This window comes from Chiloscyllium punctatum, chromosome 7 (assembly GCF_047496795.1).
Source record: "Chiloscyllium punctatum isolate Juve2018m chromosome 7, sChiPun1.3, whole genome shotgun sequence".
NCBI classification, from domain to species: domain Eukaryota; kingdom Metazoa; phylum Chordata; class Chondrichthyes; order Orectolobiformes; family Hemiscylliidae; genus Chiloscyllium; species Chiloscyllium punctatum.
The window spans coordinates 86,724,518-86,746,844 of record NC_092745.1 but is presented as its reverse complement, the minus strand read 5'-3'; the positions used below and the strand labels follow the sequence as shown (position 1 = coordinate 86,746,844).

General features: G+C 41.2%; 1 protein-coding gene across 1 annotated transcript in view; it reads left to right on the top strand.

Moving 5' to 3' along the window:
• Positions 1 to 22,327, top strand: part of LOC140479895 (metalloprotease TIKI2-like) — a 418,380-nt gene that overhangs the window by 334,609 nt on the left and 61,444 nt on the right. Inside the window, exon 5 of the mRNA XM_072574253.1 lies at positions 18,876 to 18,966. Coding sequence (XP_072430354.1) covers positions 18,876 to 18,966 — 91 coding nt within the window. The remainder of the gene's footprint in view (positions 1 to 18,875; positions 18,967 to 22,327) is intronic.

The following is a 22,327-nucleotide window of genomic DNA, read 5'->3' as shown; positions in this document are numbered from 1 at the left end:
ACTGCAGTTTTTTTTTTCTTTTGGGAAGTCTGTTCTTATGCATTCAAAATGGAAGAATAAACTATGCGTGTAATGATGTGAAGTGATATAAAAGCCATGAGCCTGTTTAAATTGAAACCAAAACCTTCTGCATATTTCATTTCAGAGGACAAAAAGTTCCTATCTCTTTATATCATGTTCAGTAGACTCCGTTATTTACACAGTGGCCTAACGTTAAAATTCAGTCGAGGCAAGTAAACAGAGGAGATCCAACTATGGGGCACATGTCAGAATGATGATATAGTTTGACATTCCTGAACAAACCCTGATCAGAATCCCCTATCAGAAATGTGGAGCTCTGTTGTTATATTTAAAAAGCAGTGCTGCAACATATGTGTGATTTCCACTCCTCGGAAAATCCAGCTTGTTACTCAGGCGACATGGCTGTCCATGAGCTCTGGCTAACTCTAGACAATGTTTCCAAACATGCACAAAATGCACCTGACTTTTCAATGCAGCTTCACTGGGAATTTTCTTCTGTTCATTCAGATATGACTATATATAGCATTCAGTTCTGGAACCGTCTACTGTATATCTTTTTTTTACATTTCCATTCAGAGTAGTTTTACCAGCAGCTTTCCTTTCTCAACTGACCTGAGCTTTAATATAATTAAACTTAATATAATTAATGTACGTAATATAATTTTTGCCATTCAGGCTATTTGTTTGCCTTTATGCTAGTAAACAATGAAAGTCTGAACATTGCCACTGACTAACAAAGCATTAACCTGATTAGATTCAGTTAAATAAATAACAGATTGAATTGAATCTTGGTGGAAATGAGTTTAATAATGACTGCTTTTGCCTCCATTGTGTTTGTAGCCCAACAATGTTTGGCCAAAGTGCAAATGACTGTGTGTTAAAAATGAATCATAATGGTCAAATATAAAACAAAATGAAGCAAATTGTTTTCATTTTTGAGATTTTTGGAGGGAGCAAAAAAAATTGGTACTTAACAGGACATAGGGCAGAATCTTCTGCATGAAGTGGGCAATGGCAAGCAAGTTTGGAGAATCATTGTATCATGGCCAGCGAAGAGCATCCTGGCAGTGAGAGAACAAAGTCCCATTTTCAACCCAGTGTTGAACTGCAAGGCAAGATTCTCACCAACAAGCGATGAAATGCCTACTTACAGGCATTATCATCTCATCATTCATCATCTCGCCTATTCATTTGCTGTTCCCCATTTTTCCACCCACTAGACTGAAGCTAGCTGGTGACACAGGGTGGCTCAGTGGTTAGCACTGCTGACTCACAGCACCAGGCTCCCAGGTTCAATTCCATGCTTGGGCGACTATCTGTGTGGAGTTTGCACATTCTCCCAGTATGTGTGGGTTTCTTCCAGGTGCTCCAGTTTCCTCCCACAGTCAGAAAGATGTGCAGGATTGGGCCATGCTAAATTGCCCATAGTGTCCAGGGAGGTGCAAGTGAGATGACTTAGTTATGGGACATACAGGGTTGTAGGGATAAGCTGGCAGAGTGGGTCTGGGTGGAATGCTCTTCAGAGGGTTGGTGTACATTCAATGGGCTGAAGGGTCTGCTTCCAATTGTTGGGATTCTATGATGCCTTCACGATATGAAAGTCAGAGCAGTGACTTCAGCTCGCAGTTTTTTCCTTTGGCCTTCAGTCTTGTCAACACCCCAGTGACTGCTCGCACCCCAACTCCCTGTCAGCATGGACAGGTAGCAGTTTTCCTCTGATGAAGGGCTTTTGCCCAAAACGTCGATTTTCCTGCTCCTCGGATGCTGCCTGACCCGCTGTGCTTTTCTAGCACCACTCTAGTCTTGACTCTAATCTCCAGCATCTGCAGTACCCACTTCTGCCTAGCAATTTCCCTCTGCCTGACATGTCTTGAGATGATTTACTGGAACCATACTGGGCACTTGTGAACTGCCAGTGCTTTACCAGCTGCATGGCTGAGCTCTGAAGATGGCACTCGTGTCAGGAATCCTGGAAGGTCCCAGTAGTGGTTAGTACTTCAGTTTGTGGCAGTTTGTAGAAAACCGTGAATGAGTGTCATATGGGGATGGCGCAAGGAATGAGGTATATTTGGGATGATAATGTAACAATGCTCACTAGGTCACGTGAAAAGTAGCCCTCTATAAAACTCCAAAATTGACACTTCGCCAATTCCTGGTAAAAAGCTCAGCCCATATCTTTTTGCATCACCATTACTTTGTCAAGTGAAGGCTTCCCCTGACAGAAGGCTAGTGCTCCAAATGTTTGTGATTTCAAATAAACCTGTTGGATTATAATCTGGTATCATGTGACTTCCTCCTTTGTCCACCCCTGTCCAACACCGGCACTTCTATGACAGCAGGTTCAACAGTTTCATCAGTGTGTTCATTTGTTCACATAATTTGAGGAAATACAAGAGATCCAACACAAAGATAAAGCCTACTTGACCTCATCCTCACTATCTACTGCAAGTGCATCTATCTGTAATAGTATTGGCTGGAGTGACTACAACCTCTTGTGAAAGCAGTCTTGTCTTTAAACTGAGGGCACACTCCATCATGTTTTGTAGTACCGCCATACCAAATGAGATAAATTCAGAACAGATTAAGAAACTCAAATGTGGCACCTGAGTAGTTTCATCAAGCAGAATTGTATTCTGGCTCATTCTTTAGTTTCATTGTCCAACATATCCTTTACTCTGCAATGACCATCAAGCCAAGGGGTCAGCTTGCTTCAAAGAAGAGGATGAGAGAGCATACCAAGAGCAGCATCAGTTGTACTTACAAGTTAGATATCATAGAATAGTTATAGCAGAGGAGGAGGCCATCACTGATTATACACATGCTAAACCAAAGAATCATCATTCAAATAATCAGATAAAACTAATTGATTCCTCTAATTGATCAATGATTAGATCTGCAGACATGCCACACCTGGTAATGAGTAGTGATTAACAATGAAACAATTAATGGAAGAAGAATGGAGTCCAGCATATAAATGTAAAAGACGGGCTAAAACATTTATAAACATTTTTGGCCAGAAGTCACCTTGGCCTCCTCCTGAGGTCTTTGTTATCAAAGTTGTCAGACATCAGTCAATTTGATTCTCTATACTTGATACCAATAACCTATTAAATGCACCATATATCTTGGATATTTCACTTAAATCTGTCGAACTTCTACAGGGCTATGGTGGAAGTTACGTTGATAAATATCACCCTTCAAACTACTTTGATTCCAATCAGATGTACTGGGTTGTGAGGTATTCATGTAACAATCCTCGTGGATTCCCACCAACAAACAGGAGACCACCAGCAACCATGAGGAAGATTAACACAGCACAGTAGGGCCATTGATACAGAAAAGTGTTGAACACAGACAGGGCTCAAAAGATAGATTGAAAATCCACTGAAAGCCTTTGCTAAACCAATAGTCTTTAACAGATAACTGATCAGTATGAGAGGAAGCTGCTACGAGGCTCCTTGTTCCATTTGATGCCTTTGGGTTATTCGCTGAGTCTGCTTGGGTCCAGAATTCTACACTGCAAGTTGTAGGGGTATGAGAAGTGCAGACACTGGTGGTCCCAACAGCCATGGCCATGAGGAGGGTAATTCGGATCTGGTTTTAGAGATAGTGGCAAGGCTGACTGTCCAATTTTAAACCTCTGCCAATCAATTGCGGGAAGAATGCAGAGGAAAACCCATTCATTATTCTCAAGGATCACAGACAAAGATCTGAGAAAATCATGTGTGTTCATTTCAACAAACTAGTCTATCTGAGACTGCTGATGCTTATCTATGGAGAGCTCCCAAGACAATTGAAATTGTCACAATCCCCTTGGAAAATTATTATATTTGAAATATATTCCAACTTTCAGTTACAGCTGAAAGAATGACAGGACAAAACTTCCTGTTTTAAGATGTTTACTAATAACAAAAGATTAAAAGCTCTTTTGACTAAAGAAATCTTTGCAGGCAACTTGTATTTCGAACCGCGAAGCAGATCACCCTTCCTTTTTAATTTAGCACAAACAAGAGAGCACACTTCACAAGTATACATTACATTGTCCTCTCCATGGGCATTCAGTTTTCCAAAAATCAGTCCAAAGTGATCCATGGCTCCCAAGGGTTTGTTTCTGTTCCATTTCTTTCTCAGCCAGGTAACTTGTAACCTGAGAACTACCCTTCAGAGTGAGAGTATTACTGGCGATCGTCCCTCCAGCATACAATAGGTGAAGCTCTCAGCCTTGTTTCAACCCCTCACAAATCTGGTCTTTTCTGTTTGAGCATGTTTCCCCATTCACATTCTAGCAGAGTGAACCACAAAACATTTGGCTTTTAGCTGCCCTTTCTGCCCTGGCACATGTCCGTTGATATTGAAAGAGCTTCTAAACCACTTCTCACAATGGCTTCCTCTGTATCCTCCCCCATTGGCAGTGAGAATCAATTCTTTAGACCTCAACTCTATCCAATCCTTGAATCAAATCGGCAGTTCTACATATACTGTATTATAACTTGAAATTTGTACTGCTTTCCAGGGATTTGGAGACTCTCAGTCTGTTCGGCAACATCACAGCTGCCTTATCTGCAAGGCTGTGATATGCAAGCCATCTGATACCTTTTTCCCAGTAAAACATTGTCTAGACCTTCATCTTTAGCAGCTCAATCACTCAGACATGTTGTCAGGTAGACTGCCGCATGGATGACACGACATCCCTTCCTTTCTACCCTAAATTTAATGATAGTTCTAAAATATCCCAGCACGGTGGCTCAGTGCTTAGTACTGCTGCCTCACAGTGCCAGGTCCCTGGCTTTGATTCCAGCCTCAGATGACTATCTGTGTGGAGTTTGCACATTCTCCCCTTGTCTGCGTGGGTTTCCTCTGGGTGCTCCGGTTTCCTCCCACAGTCCAAAGATGGGCAGGTCAGGTGAATTGGCTGTGCTAAATTGCCCATAGTGTTAGATACATTAGTCAGAGGGAAATGGGTCTGGGTGGGTTACTCTTTGGAGGGTTGGTGTGGACTTGTTGGGCCAAAGGGCCGGTTTTCACACTGTAGGGTGTCTAATCATAAGTAGTTTGATTTGTTACAAACCCTCATAATTGTAACAAGAGACCACACCTATGGTTGAAGATTTGTACTGGGACTCTGTGGAAGTAATGACATGAGGACCTATGTCAGAATTGCCCCAGAGGTTTCCATTTTCAATGGGCAACTCCCCAGCTGCTGGGAGTGCTGCTGCAACTCCCCAGACTCTGAGGAGGAGGTGTCACACATTCATCCTCTCACCCGCTCATCCTCTCACATTCATCCTCATTTAATCTTCCACTCACTGACATTTAGACTCAACATTTAAACCCATGAAATTGCAGCTAGCACCATAGAAAAGGGGCATGCCTTGTTGTGCCCCAATTTTACTCTGCTTCCAGAGTTTCCTAATCGAAACTGTGCTGCAGAGTTCTGGTGGGTTTGGAAAGCCTTAGTGCAAGTGCTTCAGTGTGGAATCGGGGATTTATGAGCACAGTGGAAACTGAACGATGATTTTCGCTTGGAAGACCAAAGCCAAGATGTATTTAGTTCACGGCAGTTACTATCTGGCATATACTGAAACAGACCAGTCCACAACTCATCTCTCAAGATATCAACAGAGAGCCACACTGTTTACATTGTTGTCTGGAGGACAAAGTATAAATTAAATTTTGTCAGAACTACAGCACTATCTTCTCTGGTGGTTGAGCTAGTTTATTCTTTGAGTAGCTAAGCTATACAGAGCAGAAAGGTCAGAGGTTTAATCCCTGCTATTTGCTGAATTAGCTGATTTTAGCTAAGGATGTGACACAGTTGACTTCAGCTGGCCTACAGATCAGAAAAGCCAGTTAAAAATCATTGTTCAGTGACCCCTGGTGGAATTATGTGTATATGAATGCTCAATAAAGACCTTTTCAGGTTTCGCTTTCATAGCATGGATGATCATACCCCATGGTCATGTCTCACATATAAAGAAGTACCACTTGGTCAAGATACATGGACTAGGAGAGTCATGCATCAATAACTAAAACACCTTTTATTTTATTCAGTGCCTTTACTGTCAGAAAAAATCCCTAGATATTTTGCAAAAACAGTATTAAAATCATATCTGAGACTAAGCCCCATAAGGAGATGTTAGATTATCAAAAGCTTGGTCAATTACGTAAGATTTAAAGAGGGTCTTAAATGAGGAGAGTGGAGTAGGGTGAAAGAAAGGCAAGACAAGTCAACGCTTTCAGGGATGAAGTGGAAAAATATTATTTCATAATTTAATGTAATGTTAGAATAACCTCTGCATCACATTAGATCTCTACATTTCTTTTCCTTAATCACCTAGAAAAGTATCACTGTGAAATCTTGTTTAATTGAAATCCTGTTCCTTTAGCTCAGTACCTTGTGCGTTGCTTCATTTTGTACTTCTCTTTTAATGTCTGTGTGGCTGAAATGATTTGGAGATGCCGGTGTTGGACTGAGGTGTACAAAGTTAAAAAGCACACAACACCAGGTTATAGTCCAACAGGTTTAATTGGAAGCGCACTCGCTTTCGGAGCGACGCTCCTTCATCAGGTGATAGTGGAGGGCTCGATCGTAACACAGAATTTATAGCAAAAATTTGCAGCGTGATGTAACTGAAATTATACATTGAAAAATTGATTGTCCGTTAAGCCTTTCATCTGTTAGAATACAGTGATTGTTTCACTTCTTTCACGTTAGAAGTGAAACTATCACTGTATTCTAACAGATGAAAGGCTTAACAGACAATCAATTTTTCAATGTATAATTTCAGTTACATCACACTGCAAATTTTTCTATAAATTCTGTGTTACGATCGAGCGCTCCACAATCACCTGATGAAGGAGCGTCGCTCCGAAAGCTAGTGCGCTTCCAATTAAACCTGTTGGACTATAACCTGGTGTTGTGTGATTTTTAACTTTGTGGGGCTAAAAGAATTTCTATTTGCTGGTTGTCTCTTGAAGAAGCTCCTGTTGATTTTTTGGAACATTTGCCCATAGGGAAACTTCCAATTACCTGGGGTGAAGGCAAGATAAACGAGAGCAAAGCCAGCACTGTGGATTTCTGGGTATCTCCTGGGGGAAGTGCCTTTATCCGCAAAGGTGCAGCCGAACAGAAGCCTGCAAATGTGGCAGCAAAATGTATACTTAGTTTCCAGTCTCATTTTCCTGATTACATGACGGGAAGGCACTGCAGGTGTCTTTATCAGAGAAGCTGAGGAGCTTGTAAAGTGAAAAGAGCAGAATTACTTTTGTTTTCACTTTTGAGATTGTTTCTCAGTGCCACATGCTGTGAGGTGAGCTGTATTTATTATTAAGTGCTGTCACGTGATCAGTAGAATGTCACCCATCATCATCTTGTCTGTAATATCATTCAAAATAATTGTCTGTGAGATCCTTTTCAAAGCTGGCAGGCTGCCGGTGAGTAACAAAAGCAAAACAAATCAAGTATACTGCTGAAAATAGATGAACATAATCCAGCACTTGATATAACAAAGGTTAGTCAAGGTATTTCAAAAGGACTGCACAAATGTGTTCATTTCAAAGCATTTTTAAAATATTCAGAATCTCAGATTCCCCATCATTTCCACAGCTGCTAAGGGCAACAGGGTACTGCATTCTTTTAAAACTTTACAATAGCTGGCATGTACAATTTACAGTGAAAGGTCAGTCTGGCTCAGTGTTACCTATTATCTGCTCTTTTTTTGAAAAATCAAAACAGTAGCTCAGAATAAGCAGGTCTGTGACTCAAATGACATTGACATCACACAGGACGCCTGCAGCAGTGGTGTTGCAGATATTGGTGAGGCCTGTCCCAAACTGTTTCTTATACTACTAAGTCCTGCATTCAATGACCTGCATGTTAATCACTAAGGAACTGACTTCAACATTTCTCTCACTATTATCAACACATGGTGAAAGTGTAATGTGTGCTGTCCTGATTTTGAACTGAGGTATATTTTAATCTTTGGTTTTGTTCTCTTCCCCTTCTCTCCTCCACAGAAAGCACAGTTCCACAGTATCTTGACCATGTTATGTTATTCTTCATGTGTGAGCCTGAAATTTGAGTGTTAGAGGTTATTCAACTGCAAGGAGGGTTACAGTTTTGATTTGTTATCCACACGTGTCCACTGAAACCTTTTAGCAAGATTTGCTGGTTACCAGTTGAGAATGGGAAATTTGGCTGATCATCTTCCCAAGTTTGCAAACAGTCAGGCCAGTTGACCAGGAGGTGAACCTGGGATGTTCAGTATGGATCTGTATCATGCTGACTGAGTTGTGTACATTTCCATTGTGTAGATGGGGTGAGACAAACTGAACATGTTAAATTACTGATTATTTTTAGTTTCATGGCACTGTTTAAGATAATTCTTCACTAGCAGTGAGAATGTCAGCTAAATATTTGTGACGTTATTACAGTAGCTGCAGTGACTCTGTTACTGCATTGCAAATTGCAATGCAGTAGACATCATTGCAAATTGATGTTCAAGAGATTGTGTGCATGCGTGTGTGTGTGTGTGTGTGTGTGTGTGTGTGTGTGTGTGTGTTTGTATTCAGCAATTCACAAAATTCTGATCTTGTGTCCACAGCAGGGAGCTTGATGCTGCACCATTCCACTTGTTGCCTCTATCCTTATTTGTACATCTATCTGGCATTGTTTTCCAACAGATGCAGGGCAGAAGTGGAATAGTGATTCCAAAGGTCATTTATAAACTGTTGTGGTTCTGTTCGCCGAGCTGGGAATTTGTCTTGCAAACGTTTCGTCCCCTGTCTAGGTGACATCGTCAGTGCTTGGGAGCCTCCTGTGAAGCGCTTCTGTGCTTTTTCCTCCGGCATTTATAGTGGCCTGTCTCTGCTGCTTCCGGTTGTCAGTTCGAGCTGTCCACTGTAGTGGCCGGTATATTGGGTCCAGGTCGATGTGTTTGGTGATGTGTATGGCACTCATCCACAGACTCTATCAACAAACACATCGACCTGGACCCAATATACCGGCCACTACAGTGGACAGCTCGAACTGACAACCGGAAGCGGCAGAGACAGGCCACTATAAATGCTGGAGGAAACAGCACAGAAGCACTTCACAGGAGGCTCCCAAGCACTGAGGATGTCACCTAGACAGGGGACAAAATGTTTGCAAGACAAATTCCCAGCTCGGCGAACAGAACCACAACAACGAGCACCCGAGCTACAAATCTTCTCCCAAACTTTGATCATTTATAAACTCACCAATCTTACAATCTGCAGCAAAGACTGAGAAAACTACAGATTTGATAAGTTTTTTTGGATTAATTTTGTCATATGAAACAGAGAATGCAAAACAACATTCATGTGAAATGAATCCAACAAGATCAAAATCCTAACCCAAAGTGTCTTCAAAGAGTGATATCAAGTCTGATAAGCAGATATTTTATTCTTGATCATCATTTTACCGCTGATGGGTTTTGAGAATAAGTTTGATTTTCATACCATAAAAATGCAATGTCTAAAACTTCAAAAATAGATTCACAATACATTTCACTGACTGTTCAACTAAAGTCTTTGTGTTTCCAGTAATTTTTCCCCCCCATGTATCATCAGGTTTCTTTTTCATTTCACAAGAGAAGGAAAGTCTTTATACTCTTCTGCTGTTGCATAATCTTGTCAAGACTTTAGAAAAGCACCATGCGTGCACATTCTTGGCATATATAAGCACCGATAGGAGGAGCCAGGGAAGAAACTGGCAAGGTCTGAGGTCTATACCCAGCTTTAGTGGTAAGAGCATTATGTGTTTGATCCATTGTGTAAGCAATGCGATAAACCAGAGACCTCCTGACTATGTTTATGTTTGTCTTTTTATGACTAATTGTGCAGAAAGTAGTGTGGCTTTAAATGTGGTTCAGTTTTCAGTTGCATCTCACCAAATCGCCTAGCTTAGTTTTAGTTCAACTTCAAAGAGGGGTTCGCAATGGCCTTTGATGTGAGCATTTTTCAGTGTCCTTTGTCCTTCTGTGTTCTGCCAGGCTGGAGAACAATAAAAGCCGGAGCCAGCAGAGTGATTCATCCCTACATGGCAGAGCCAGTTGTGACGCAGGTCGTTGTACTATCCAGCCTGTTGTTCTGTGCTCATTTATCAGAAATGTATAGACAAACCCAGGCAGGGAGTCATACTGACCTTTCCTAAGCCACAGCTTTCACCAGCCGTCACAATAAATTAATATAATAGGTTTTGGATTTGTTCCTGGATTAATCTAAATTGGGAACAAAGACTGAGCTTGGCTGGAGGGGGGTGGGGGTGTGGTGCGAAACCAGTTTCTCTAAACACACATTAAGATCAAGCTTGACCAGATGTGGACATCTTTTTCTGAGTTAGTTTGGGTCAGTGAACTGAAACAATTTTTCCCTTCACTCTATCGATCATTTTAACATATACTTTAAATGCAGGGATCTTAGATCTGGCTAGTATCACAGATGACAGTTTAACAAACTTAGTTAAAGTAGCATGTTAACCTAACTGAAAAAGCTGATACGAGTTCAATTGCTGAAAATGTACAAAAAAGCTTTCATTGCTTCTATCATTTTCAATTAATTAACTTCATTAACAGTTCTAATATATGATGTGAAACATCAGTTTTGATGCTGATAGGCTGAGAATTCATCACCTTGTCTTTAAAATGGATTTGACTTCCTTGTATCCCTCCAATTTCATTAAAATAGCAGATTCTTTTCAGAAAACATGAAAACTACAACAGAACTTGACAAAAAAAACTTCACAAACTAGTAACTAAAGGCAGCTTTTAGTGAAACACAAAGCCAGACAGCTGATAGATTCACAGAATTCATTCCTAACCTATACTGAGTTAGCTATTCTCAGTCAGGACAACACTTGAGGCACTGCAATTGGCTGCTGAACGATGGATTGAAAATTTAACCAGAGTTCCTGCTTTTGATTGCTACTCTGTCATCACTGCAATAAGCATGTGTGTTACACTACGGTTTACTTCATTGATTAGGGAATATCATACATGTAAGAAAAGGTGTTTGTCATGGAAGCAAATTATCAGGATTGGAAAAGCTTTGGAGCTTGTATTATCACGTTGAGAGATATTAGTGACAATATATTTTAAAATGCTCAGGTGCCTACTTTGAGATCACGTTTCTTATGCACAGAGAACAGTTGTTCAAGAAATATAACTCCACTTTTTCAAGTATAATTAATGAACAAACATAAATTCAAAAGTTTGATCTCAAAGATATGTTGTTGTTGAAATGATATCCTGCTGGATAAATAAAGATTGCAGGCCCACAACTATGATAATGTGTTTTATTGGTAGTCTGCAATTATACTGCAGAGTAGTAGAGATGGCATTAACTAATTAAAATATTAGCTAATCTCATTGGATAATTAACCATAGCACCAGAGTTGGCCTCAGTACCTCTGAAGTTGGCCAGCTAGATATTCTGCAAAATGAAAATAGAGAAGGCTGGAAATATTTAGTAGCGCAGAGTCAACTGTGGAAAATCAGCAGTTCACGTTTCAGTCTTAAAACCTCTCCTCTATATTTAGATGTAACAGTTGAGTAGCATTTGAAAAGGAAAACAACAAGCAAAGGAAGAATTGGAAAAGGAACAAAAGAAACACAGAAGGAAAAGAAATAGAATGATCTGTGCAGTGCTTGGAAGGAATACTAAATGGCAGATATGGTATTAGTCAGAGACAAAGGGAGATATCTTAGAGAAGTGATTTGATGCAGAGAGGATGAGAGAATAGTTAAAAGTACTATGGTAGATAAGGAAGTATAAAATACTGTCAAGACGATGCCAAGGACTGCTGAGTAAGGTGAGGGCCCATGGTGTTCGAGGTGAGCTACTAGCATGTATTGAGGATTGGCTGTCTGACAGAAGGCAGAAAGTTGGGGCAAAAGGTTCTTTTTCAGAATGGCAGCCAATGACAAGTGATGTCCCACAGGGTTCAATGTTGGGGCAGCAGCTGTTCACTTTATATATTAAAGTTCTGGATGAGGGGACCGGGGGCATTCTGGTGAAGTTTGCCAATGATATGAAGCTAGGTGGACAGGCAGGTAGTACTGAGGAGGTGGGGAGGCTGCAGAAAGATTTAGACAGTTTAGGAGAGTGATCCAGGAAATAGCTAATGAAATTCAACATGAGCAAATGCAAGTTCTTGCACTTTGGAAAAAAGAATACAGGCATGGATTATTTTCTAAACGGTGAGAAAATTCATAAAGCCAAAGTACAAAGGGATCTGGGAGTGCTAGTCCAAGATTCTTTAAAGGCTAACTTGCAGGTTGAGTCCATGGTTAAGAAAGCAAATGTAATGTTGTCATTTATCTCAAGAGGGTTGGAACGTAAAAGCAGCAAGTGCTACTGAGACTTTATAAAACTCTAGTTAGACCCTATTTAGAATACTGTGCCCAGTTTTGGGCCCCACACCTCTGGCAGGACATACTGGCACAGGAGATTCACACGGATGATCCCTGGAATGGTAGGCATAACATATGATGAACAGCTGAGGATCCTGGGATTGTATTCATTAGAGTTTAGAAGGTTGAGGGGAAATCTAATAAAAACTTACAAGATAATGCATAGCTTAGAAAGGGTGGACGCTAGGAAGTTGTTTCTGTTAGGCGGAGAGACTAGGACCCATGGGCACAACCTAAGAATTAGAGGATGTCAATTTAGAATGGAAATAAGGAGACATTTCTTGAGCCAGAGGGTGGTGGGCTGTGGAACTCATTGCCACGGAGCGCAGTGGAGGCCAGAACATTAAATGTTTTCAAGTCGGAAATTGATAAATTCTTGATACCGTAAGGAATTAATGGTTATGGAGAGAGTGCGGGTAAGTGAAGTTGAAATGCCCATCAGCCATGATTAAATGGCAGAATGGACCCAATTGGTCGAATAGCCTTACTTCCACTCCTATGTCTTATGGTCTTAAGGACAAGTATTACTGTGTTGCTAGTGTCTCTATTGGAGGCACTAACCCCAAGTATGATCTCATTCCCTGCACCATCTTCAGAAATGCTAAGAACTCCCATCCTGAACTGACATTCACTCACTGACTGTCAGAAAGAGAACAAGAGTTTTAGTCAAGGTTTCACATTGTTATTGTCAATGTTGCAGCCAAAGAGATTCTACTGTGAGAGAAGGGAAAGTTAGTACAATAAAGCTTTTGGAATGCAGAAACTATGATGTTGCGAGTCATCAGCTCGAGGATGTTGATGGGACAGTGGACAGGACCTTACACATTACAGACCTAATAGGAACAAATGACACGAAAATAAAAATTAATATTTGCAGAAAGCACAGCAGGAAGTTCAAGGCCAGGGTATAGGGCATCAATATTGCAGCAGAAAAATGGAAAGGAAGCATGCCCAGGGTCAGCAAAGAAGTGGTCTAACTGCAAGAAGCTGATTCACTTTGTACACAAATGTTGGTGAGAGAGAAACAAAGTAAAACTATAAAGACAGCTTTAGGAGAGATATTTAACAGTGATTCTAATGCATCATTCTGTTTGATAGAATGGTTTGGCACTGTTTAATCTCAAAGGGACATGGTTTGTGACTCTTAGAATTATGACTGCAACAGAACAGCATCAAGAAAATGTGAAGAGATAGGCACCAGTGCTTTCTGGAACATTACAAGTTTCACAGATCGATGCGATGTCAGTCAAAGTTGCATGTGCTGTTGGTGAATATCAACTGGAAGTGCAGGAGAGTGTGAAACCAAATGTGGTATCAGTTCAGGAGTGTTCCAGTTGCTCTCAAGTCCAATCCAAAAGACAAAGTAGAGGAACTGGAAAGAAGGGAGTAGTCAAGAAAATGACAACTCCGACAGACTGGATAAGCAGCATGGTAGCAGTGAAAACAAAACTGGAAAGCTGGAAGTATTTTAGGTCCAAAGGATCACACCTATAGAGCTTTGAAGAAATCTCACTACCTTACGCTAAGAATGAAGACCTGTTTCTACAATTTTTCACAGTACAGGTCTTTCCTACCCTAAATGTGCAGGATGGATGGGAAGGGAAGCTGCATGAAAGCACAGTTTTCAAATTTTCTGGACACGATTTGAAAGGTACAGATGGTTATATAGCAATTTGGCATTTCCACTGCTCCAGAAGTATGTAAATAACACAAGATAGTCAGTGATCTTCCTGGGACAGAAGCTACTCTAGATGATCAACTAAACGACTGATGTGAGGGTACAGTGGAAGATGCCATCACAGATCACAACAAAATTTTAGTACAGCCACTATAGAGAGCTCCCCACTTAAAGCTGAAACTGAACAAGAATCCAACGAAGGTGTCTGAAGCCAATTGCACAAATCAAGTATTGATTGACAGGAAAAGGACATTACCCAGATACTGACAAGATCAAGGTTTGTAGGAAAGTATTAAGGACCACAATTTCAATGATGAAGTCAACTTGCTGTGTGATACCAGTGATTCAGGACTTGGAGCAGTGCTGACAGAGCAAGGACAACCGTTTGTGTTTATATCCAGGGTATTAATACAAACTGAACAATGCTGCAAATGGATTGAGGAAGAGTGCCTGGATATTGTCCATGCTTGTGAACATTTTAATCAATATAGGTTTGCGAGAGAGAAAGTGATGGTAGAGTCAAACCACAAGCTGCTTAAAATATTTTTCTCAACCCACCTCTACCTGCCCCAAAACATCCACAAAGAACTTTGACTATTTGTCTTAATATTGCCTGATGTGACTTCGTGTCAACTTTGTTATGTTATCAACTCAATATGAATACAAGATTTTGTCATTGCCCAACTCCAATTGCTTTCCCTTTTAATATTCACTATTCTCTTGTCGGTGATGAGGTATTAATGCATAAGTGGTTGCAGCCCTCTGGTAGCTGGTACACATAGGTAATCTTTGCCTGAGAGCTTTTACAGTGAGTATTGTCAGGGTAATTAACTATGGTGAACATCACCTTTGGGCTCAATCCTGTGCTCACCTAGCATCTACGCACACTCACTGTGTCACTGTATAAGAGTCGCTATAAAACACTCAGAATAGGAAGACAAGAGAGACGTAAAGTCTGACAAGATTTTTCTTAATGTTTGAAAGAGTGGTCTCAGCTGAATCGTTCCTTTACAGTGACATAAATGTAAAGATAGTCACGATAGTTCTACCAGAGTGCTCTCATAGAACTCCTGTCTCACTAAAGGATGGGTCTCAGGCAAGGGGCAAAACAGAAAAGAGGAGTCCTTCAGGCAATCCCAGCTGGTGGGGGAGTTGAACCCACGCTGTTGGCATCACTCTGTATTGCAAACCAGCCATCCAGGCAACTGAGCTAACTGAATGATGACTGAATCACTTATGATTGTTAATTCAATTTTTTACCATAATTCCTGACATCTTCAATTCATTGAAATCCATTTTGACACGAACTGAAGTTATAACAATGGTTTTGAGCATGTTTTACTTGAGTAGGGAATGAAGATCTACGCTGTATGTTTTCTCCCTGTTTGCTGTCCACTAATTAAATAAATACATGAAGGAACTGTATAGGGAAGGCCAAAAAACCGTTCAGACTTTATAGGGTTTCCTATAAGCAGTATCTTGTTTCAGCATCTTACCTATTATCCACCATCCAAGTCTTTTTTGTTTTTGCTTTCTGCTGACAAATACCTGCATTTGAGATGTTCCTCACTTTGAATTTTTCAGATACAAATCACTTACCTACAGTAAAGACTTTTCAGGAACAAGTATAGCATTCTCTTGGGCTAACTATTCACATGTTCCTCTTGGGTGTCAGTTGAAGACCAGACTTATGGAAGCTAGTTGGCTGCTTGTGCTGTACAAAAGCCTCATGGAAAGGAAATGTCTGTTTACTGATGTGCTCTTCCGATCCATTGCTATGGTGCTAAGGGGGAATCACTGGAGTTGTGACATGTATTCCGCCATGAGAGATGTCACTTTCATGCAGGTCTGACTCTTGGGTTATAGGGTCCTCTTCAATGTATTCCTCAGCATCCATTTATCTTCCTCCTTGTGTACCACATGCTGCTGTGGTGGATCCATAGTCAAGAAAGATAGATTAGAGAAGCTTTACTCACCTAAGGATTAGGGAGACCGATGAAGGTATTGGTTACTTGGTGTTTAATAGCTATGCCGTTGTGATAGTGTAGGTATTCATTCAATACCTACACTGCTGCCAACAAGATGCCATTGATTTAGCCATCAACAAGAAGAGCTAAAACTTTCCTCTGAGTTCCATAGTCAGTCCTTGAGATATTTAAGGTTGAGAAGCCTTCCTCCAACGTCCTGCTTGTAAGAGGCATTGTGTGCTAATTCTCCCTGCAAGAAGGAGTGAAGGAGTGTCAAGTTAACAGTTGAGAATGCCAAGTGATAGGTGAGGGAGGGTAGGAGACATGTGGACATGAAGCTATTAACTTGGGGGAAGATATTTAGATACATGTTAGTAATTGCTGAGATGAGTTTAGGAGGAGATAGGGCAGGATGCTGTATTTGAGCAGCCCTTAACTAAGTGTACAGTGTGTTAGCTTTCCGACCCTGTTAAGAATGAGCATCTTATGTGAGATTATCCTAAGATTGAGGGGCTTGACCTTACACCTAGAAATCTGTTTGGCCAGCCTTCAGTTAATTCCATTTGTCAGCTGCAGCTCATTTGGTGGCATTGTTGCATCTGAGTCAGGGAGCCACGTGTTCTCAAGTCAAACTCTTGAGCACATAGTCCAGCCTGGTATTTCAGAGCAGTAGGAAGGGAAAATGGAACAGTCTGACATAGGATGTTTCAAATCAAATGTTAAATCAAAGCCTTGCTTGCTAACTTGGGGAGATGTAAACAGTCCTGTGATACAATTGAAAGAAAAAAGATCAGGGGTGTTCCTGGCCAATATTCATCACTAAAACATATCATTACATTTTTATCACATTGCTGCTTGTGTCCCTTGCCACACATAAAATGGCTGCCACATTATCCTACATTGTAAACTGGCTACATTATAAAAATTACATTGTTGGATGTAAAGTATATTGGGATATCTTAAAGTTGCAGAAGATGCAAAATAAATGCAAATTTATTCCAGGAGCCTTTTGAAGGTGTTAATTGGCATCTTTGGCTTGTTTAGATCAGAGTGATGCTGGAAAAGCACAGCAGGTCAGACAGTGTCCGAGGAGCAGGAAAATCAACCTTCCGGGCAATAGCCCTTCATAAGCCTCTATTCCTGATGAAGGGCTTTTGCCCGAAATGTCAATTTTCCTGCTCCTCAGATGCTGCCCGACCTGCTGTGCTTTTCCAGCACCACTCTGATCTAAATTCTGGTTTCCTCACTCTTGCTATCTTTGGCTTGTTGCTATGCAAGTGTCATAATCATGGGCAAGTTCAATTAAAAAATTCCTAAAATTATCCAGTGAAGTAACATATATTTTTCCTGCATTACCTGTTTGTTCCCAGTCTGCGGAACATTTCCGGGATGCATGCCTCAAACAACTCCATCCCACCCTGTGGCCGAACACTTAAACTCCACCTCCCCCTCGGCCAAGGACATGCAAGTCCTGGGTCTCATCCATTGCTAAATCCTAGCCACCCGATGATTGGAGGAAGAACACCTCACCTTCCGCCTTAGACCTTCCAAACACACTGAATCAGTGTCAATTTCACCAGTTTCCTCATTTCCCCTCCCCCCACCTTATCCCAGATCTAACCCTTCAACTCAGCACCACCCTCTTGAACTGTCCCACCTGTCCATCTTCCTTCACACCTATCCGCTCTACCCTCAACTCCCATCTATCACCGTCACCTTTCACCTTCATTTACCTACCGCATTCCCAGCTACCTTTCCCCCTGCCCCACCCTCCTCCCATTTGTCTCTCAGCCCCCATGGGTCACTCCCCCCACCATTCACATTCCTGATGTAGAGCTTATGCTTGAAATGTCAACTCTCCCACTCCTCGGATGCTGCCTAACCGGCTGTGCTTTTCCAGCGCCACATATTTTGACAGCTGTTAAGGGGTGTAAGCTGAACTGACTTTTCAAAGGATGTAATTCAGCTGCTTAAACCAGAACACCTGCAGTATTAGGCAGACTCAGGAAATTTTAGAGGCTGCTGGCAGGTGTAAGACTTTAAGTGCCAGCAGCATGGAACGCTTTTGAAGAAATCTCAAGATCCATTACTCTTACATTTAAAAAAAACATACATTTCTTTAACTGATATTAAAAAGTTCTCATGTTTCTGAATGGCTAATTTTAAAGCTGAGTACAGATACATTTGCAGTGGAAACATGGCTCTGCTTCAAACCAGTACTCTAAGTTAAAGTTCAAATGTTAGGGTGTGATCTGACACCAGAACAAATTAAAATGCATTTCTATAGTGTGCACTTTTGTTTCAGAGCTTTAGCATCCAATTAATACAACACAAATATAAAGTCATTGCAAAAAAAGCTTTTTGACCTTGCTTAAAACACAGTACTCACTTTTCAAATAATCTCTTACACCTATCATGAATTGTATAGTGTACAGTAAGACAAGAGTTCTATTAGCCTTACCCACAACCTGACATTATAGTAATCATTTAGCAATTAATATTAAAGCAGTTGTGTACATTGACATGTTTAACTTTGAATGTGGAAATATAGTCTTTTATTGCTTTCAACACTGTAACTCAATATAAACAGGCAAAGCATTCTTACAGAAGCATTTTGAAATGCTGCCAGGCATTATGATAATACTTTATGAATAATGAATCTTAATACAAACTGTGAAAACTTGTATTATCAAGGAACAGAAATTGATCCTGTGTGATGAGATGTTTTGATGATTCCAACAGCAATGTTATAAAAACAAATTGTATTTTCTATTGTAGGTCATTTCCTTGGGAACAATACAGTGATTGATGTCTTAAGGCAAGCAGGCTATGAAGTTGAGCATACACCTGCAGGACAACCATTTGAACTGTAAGTGTATTGTACAATTCTGTTCTCAGTTCAATTTCAGTGTATACCAAGAGAGAACCATTCTTTAGTAGAGAAAATGGGCAGAAACGTAAGATGATCAAAAATATGAGCAAGAGTAACCAATTTAGTTCATCAAGCTTGCTCTACCACAGAATAAGAGCATGACTGACCTCGCAGCCTAAGCACCATTTTTCTGCAGGTTCCCCAGAACCCTTAACTCTCTTATTAAACTCAGCCTTGAATATATTCAATGATCCAGACTCCACTGCTTTCTGTGGAAAAGAATTCTGTGAGAAAATAAATCATTCCTCATCTCTGTCTTGGAGACTCCATATTTTTTGAATTGTGCCATTTCACTTTCAACAGCAAATGATCTGAATGCGAGCAATTGAGGACTGTGCACCATGCAGTATGCAAGTGCTGATTTAAGATGTGTAGTTTATAATGCCTTGGTAAAATAGAAGTTGTTTCATTTAGTGTGTACAAGTGGTTGCTTCAAGGAAAATGTAGGGCATCACACAGTAAGATCTTGGGTCAGAAATCTACTTGACTGGAGTTCAATATGAAGGGTTGATTTTTCAGTTGTAACCTTGAGGCTGTGAAGAGTGCCCTGGTGTCCAGGGTGCCAAACCAAGAAAAGAGATAGTGGCAAATAAATGCCCTTGCCTGCTGTGGTCAGGTCAGAGAGTTTTCTCTGGCACCAGTTTGCAGTCTTGGGGGTGAGAGAGTTGGAAGTCAGCGCCATTTCCATTTTGTTCAATGAGTAAGATTTTTGGCAGGTTTCCCGCAAGCTATTTCATCCAGCAAGACATGCAGGTCAAACTCTGTGGAGGTTTGACATTTTCTCAGCTTCTTGAATCCTGCCATGCTCCGTTCTTTCTTTGCCTTGCCACATTCTCCTGTGACGTTGTTCTAAAGCAGCACAAGAACAGTCATAAGTCTTTAGTCAAGCTGTCATTCCAAAGCCACACATTTTTACCCTTGCCTTCTTTCTAGGTTGGTGCTTCAGCTGTCTTCAGCATGACTTCAGAAAGGCTCTCTAATGATTTCGATTTAATTTCCAAACATCCCAGGAAATTGTTCCCATTTCATATGAGATATACATTACTGAGTACACTGATCAATGTAAAGATGGCCACCACATGCCAGTTTGTTACAAGTAGGTGTCTCAGCTATGAACACTTGCAATGCAATTAGAAATTACAAGTACATCTTTTCAAGTGAATTAAATGTGTTAAACCACTCTGAGCTGCAGCTGAGATACTGACTCATTCTTGACCATATCTATGCAGTATTCCCTGTGGCTAGTTAAAATGGAGACAGCCTATTTGTTTGATTTGGCTTGTGACTCAAGTTCCCCTGGCAGTTTCTTGTCATGGAAATGCCACAGTGAAGTCTTGCAGAGATTCCTGCACTGATATCAATGCAAACGAAGCTTTTATTACATGTCTCTGCTGCATAGATATTCCCTGTCAAAGTGGCCAAGGAGGTCAATGATGATGGTGGCTTCCATGAGGGATTGCTCCCTCACCCTGTTTGTTGGTTGTCTCCATCACTCGGGGTGATGAGGATTATAGGAGGAAACCACCAAATGGCATCTATCTTATGCACCTTTGTATCATCAGCTTCATTGTTCAATGTTGCACTGTGTAGCATCCAATCTGCTTGTCATTGCAATACTCCTACATCTACTGTAAGTGCTGCCATATATGATTCTCAATGAGGTTGGCCATCCTCTCAATAGAGGAGATCATGAGTTCAAAGCTCTGATCCACAGTAAGCATTGGATGGACTCCTCCATTCTTGGTCCATGACCCCACATTACCTCAGGGAATTCACCATGTGAGGATACAAGTCTTGCTACTGATCAATATGGAGCTTGTTTCTCATGACTGTTGAGATCATGTACCATTGGCAGGCTAAGCCCGGCTAGAACTTCCTTCCATTCTCTGAGAAAAGACAGCCCACAGTTTCCTCTCCCTCTCTCAACCCCTACTGGTCACCTAGTGCCATTCTTCATGTGCAAGGGCCCACCAGTGTAAGTGTATCTGCACTGTGGATGGTATGCTTGTATAATGAGACAGCGTTTCCAATATTTCAGAGATGCTAAGTGATACTATGACACTTCCATGCTCCCCCTCCACAACTGATCCTGTAGGAGAGACAAAGAGGTCAGGTGAACGTTACTGTGATAGGAGCAGCCTCTGCAGTCAGGAGGTTTCCTAGTCCAGTTGAGGCATTAGTGTGCTGTCAGGCAGAGAGGAGAACATCTACCCTCTTCACCTAGTGATTTTTCACCCTCTCTTCTAGGTATTCCTGTCTCTCTCTCTCTCTCTCTCTCTCTCTCTCTCTCTCTCTCTCTCTCTCTATCTCTCTCTCTCTCTCTCTCTCTCTCTCTCTCTCTCTGTCCAGCAGCTGTCATAGTGGGACAGCCTGGTGACACTGATTACTATCTATGATTATGAGGATGGTGAGCTGCAGCACTCTTGATCCTGGGCATGTCTTTCCCCCAACTTTAAAGCAAACCCTTTTTTCCTGCAAATACAAGACAAGGCTGACTTTTCTGACCAATGCCAATGGCACATTTCAGTAAGAGATTTCATGTATCAGTGTTGCCAGATCTGCAACAGCCCAGAGGGAACCATCAATTAAGAAAAATGTGATACTTAAAAATAATGAATGTAATGATCCTATTGATTCTCCAGATAATTTGTGTTAGTTTGATATGTTCTGGGATGTATGTATTATGGGCCAGTGATCTGAACCTGTGAAAATGTGTTCCCAGGATGCACCTTAAGGCGGATCTGCTAGTGAATCTCCTGATAAGCTGCAAACCTAGAACTCTGTCTTCTGGCTCTAGCATTATACTCATTTTTCAAAACTGAAGACATTAGTTAAAGGTGTTATGTCACCGCACCTGGATCCTCAGGATGGCACTTCAATGACTGGCAATTGCTGCCACCTCCAGCCAGGCCTGCTTGATTTTGCTGAATAGCCTGCTCCTGAAACCTTCCCCAAACAAGAGCTCGCACCTCTCTTTCACTGCCTTCAACAGCACCTCAGCAGCTACATCTTGGGCCAACCGTGCCACACGTTTCAAGTCTCTGCCTCTCCTCCTGGTGAGCTGAGGCATGCCACAGTGATGGCTGCAATAATGTCTCCAGATCATGCTCGCCCTTGCTTCAATTCTGCACCCACTGGTACTAACTGGACACCAACTGGCCCACCATCCAGCTAATAGGCTGTTGATGCTAGTGAAAGTCATTGGTCTGTTTGACTATTTCACTCTCAGTTATAAGTTGGAACCTGGAAGTGGTTCCACTGTTGGATTCCAAATCTCAGAAATAACATCTTGATCACA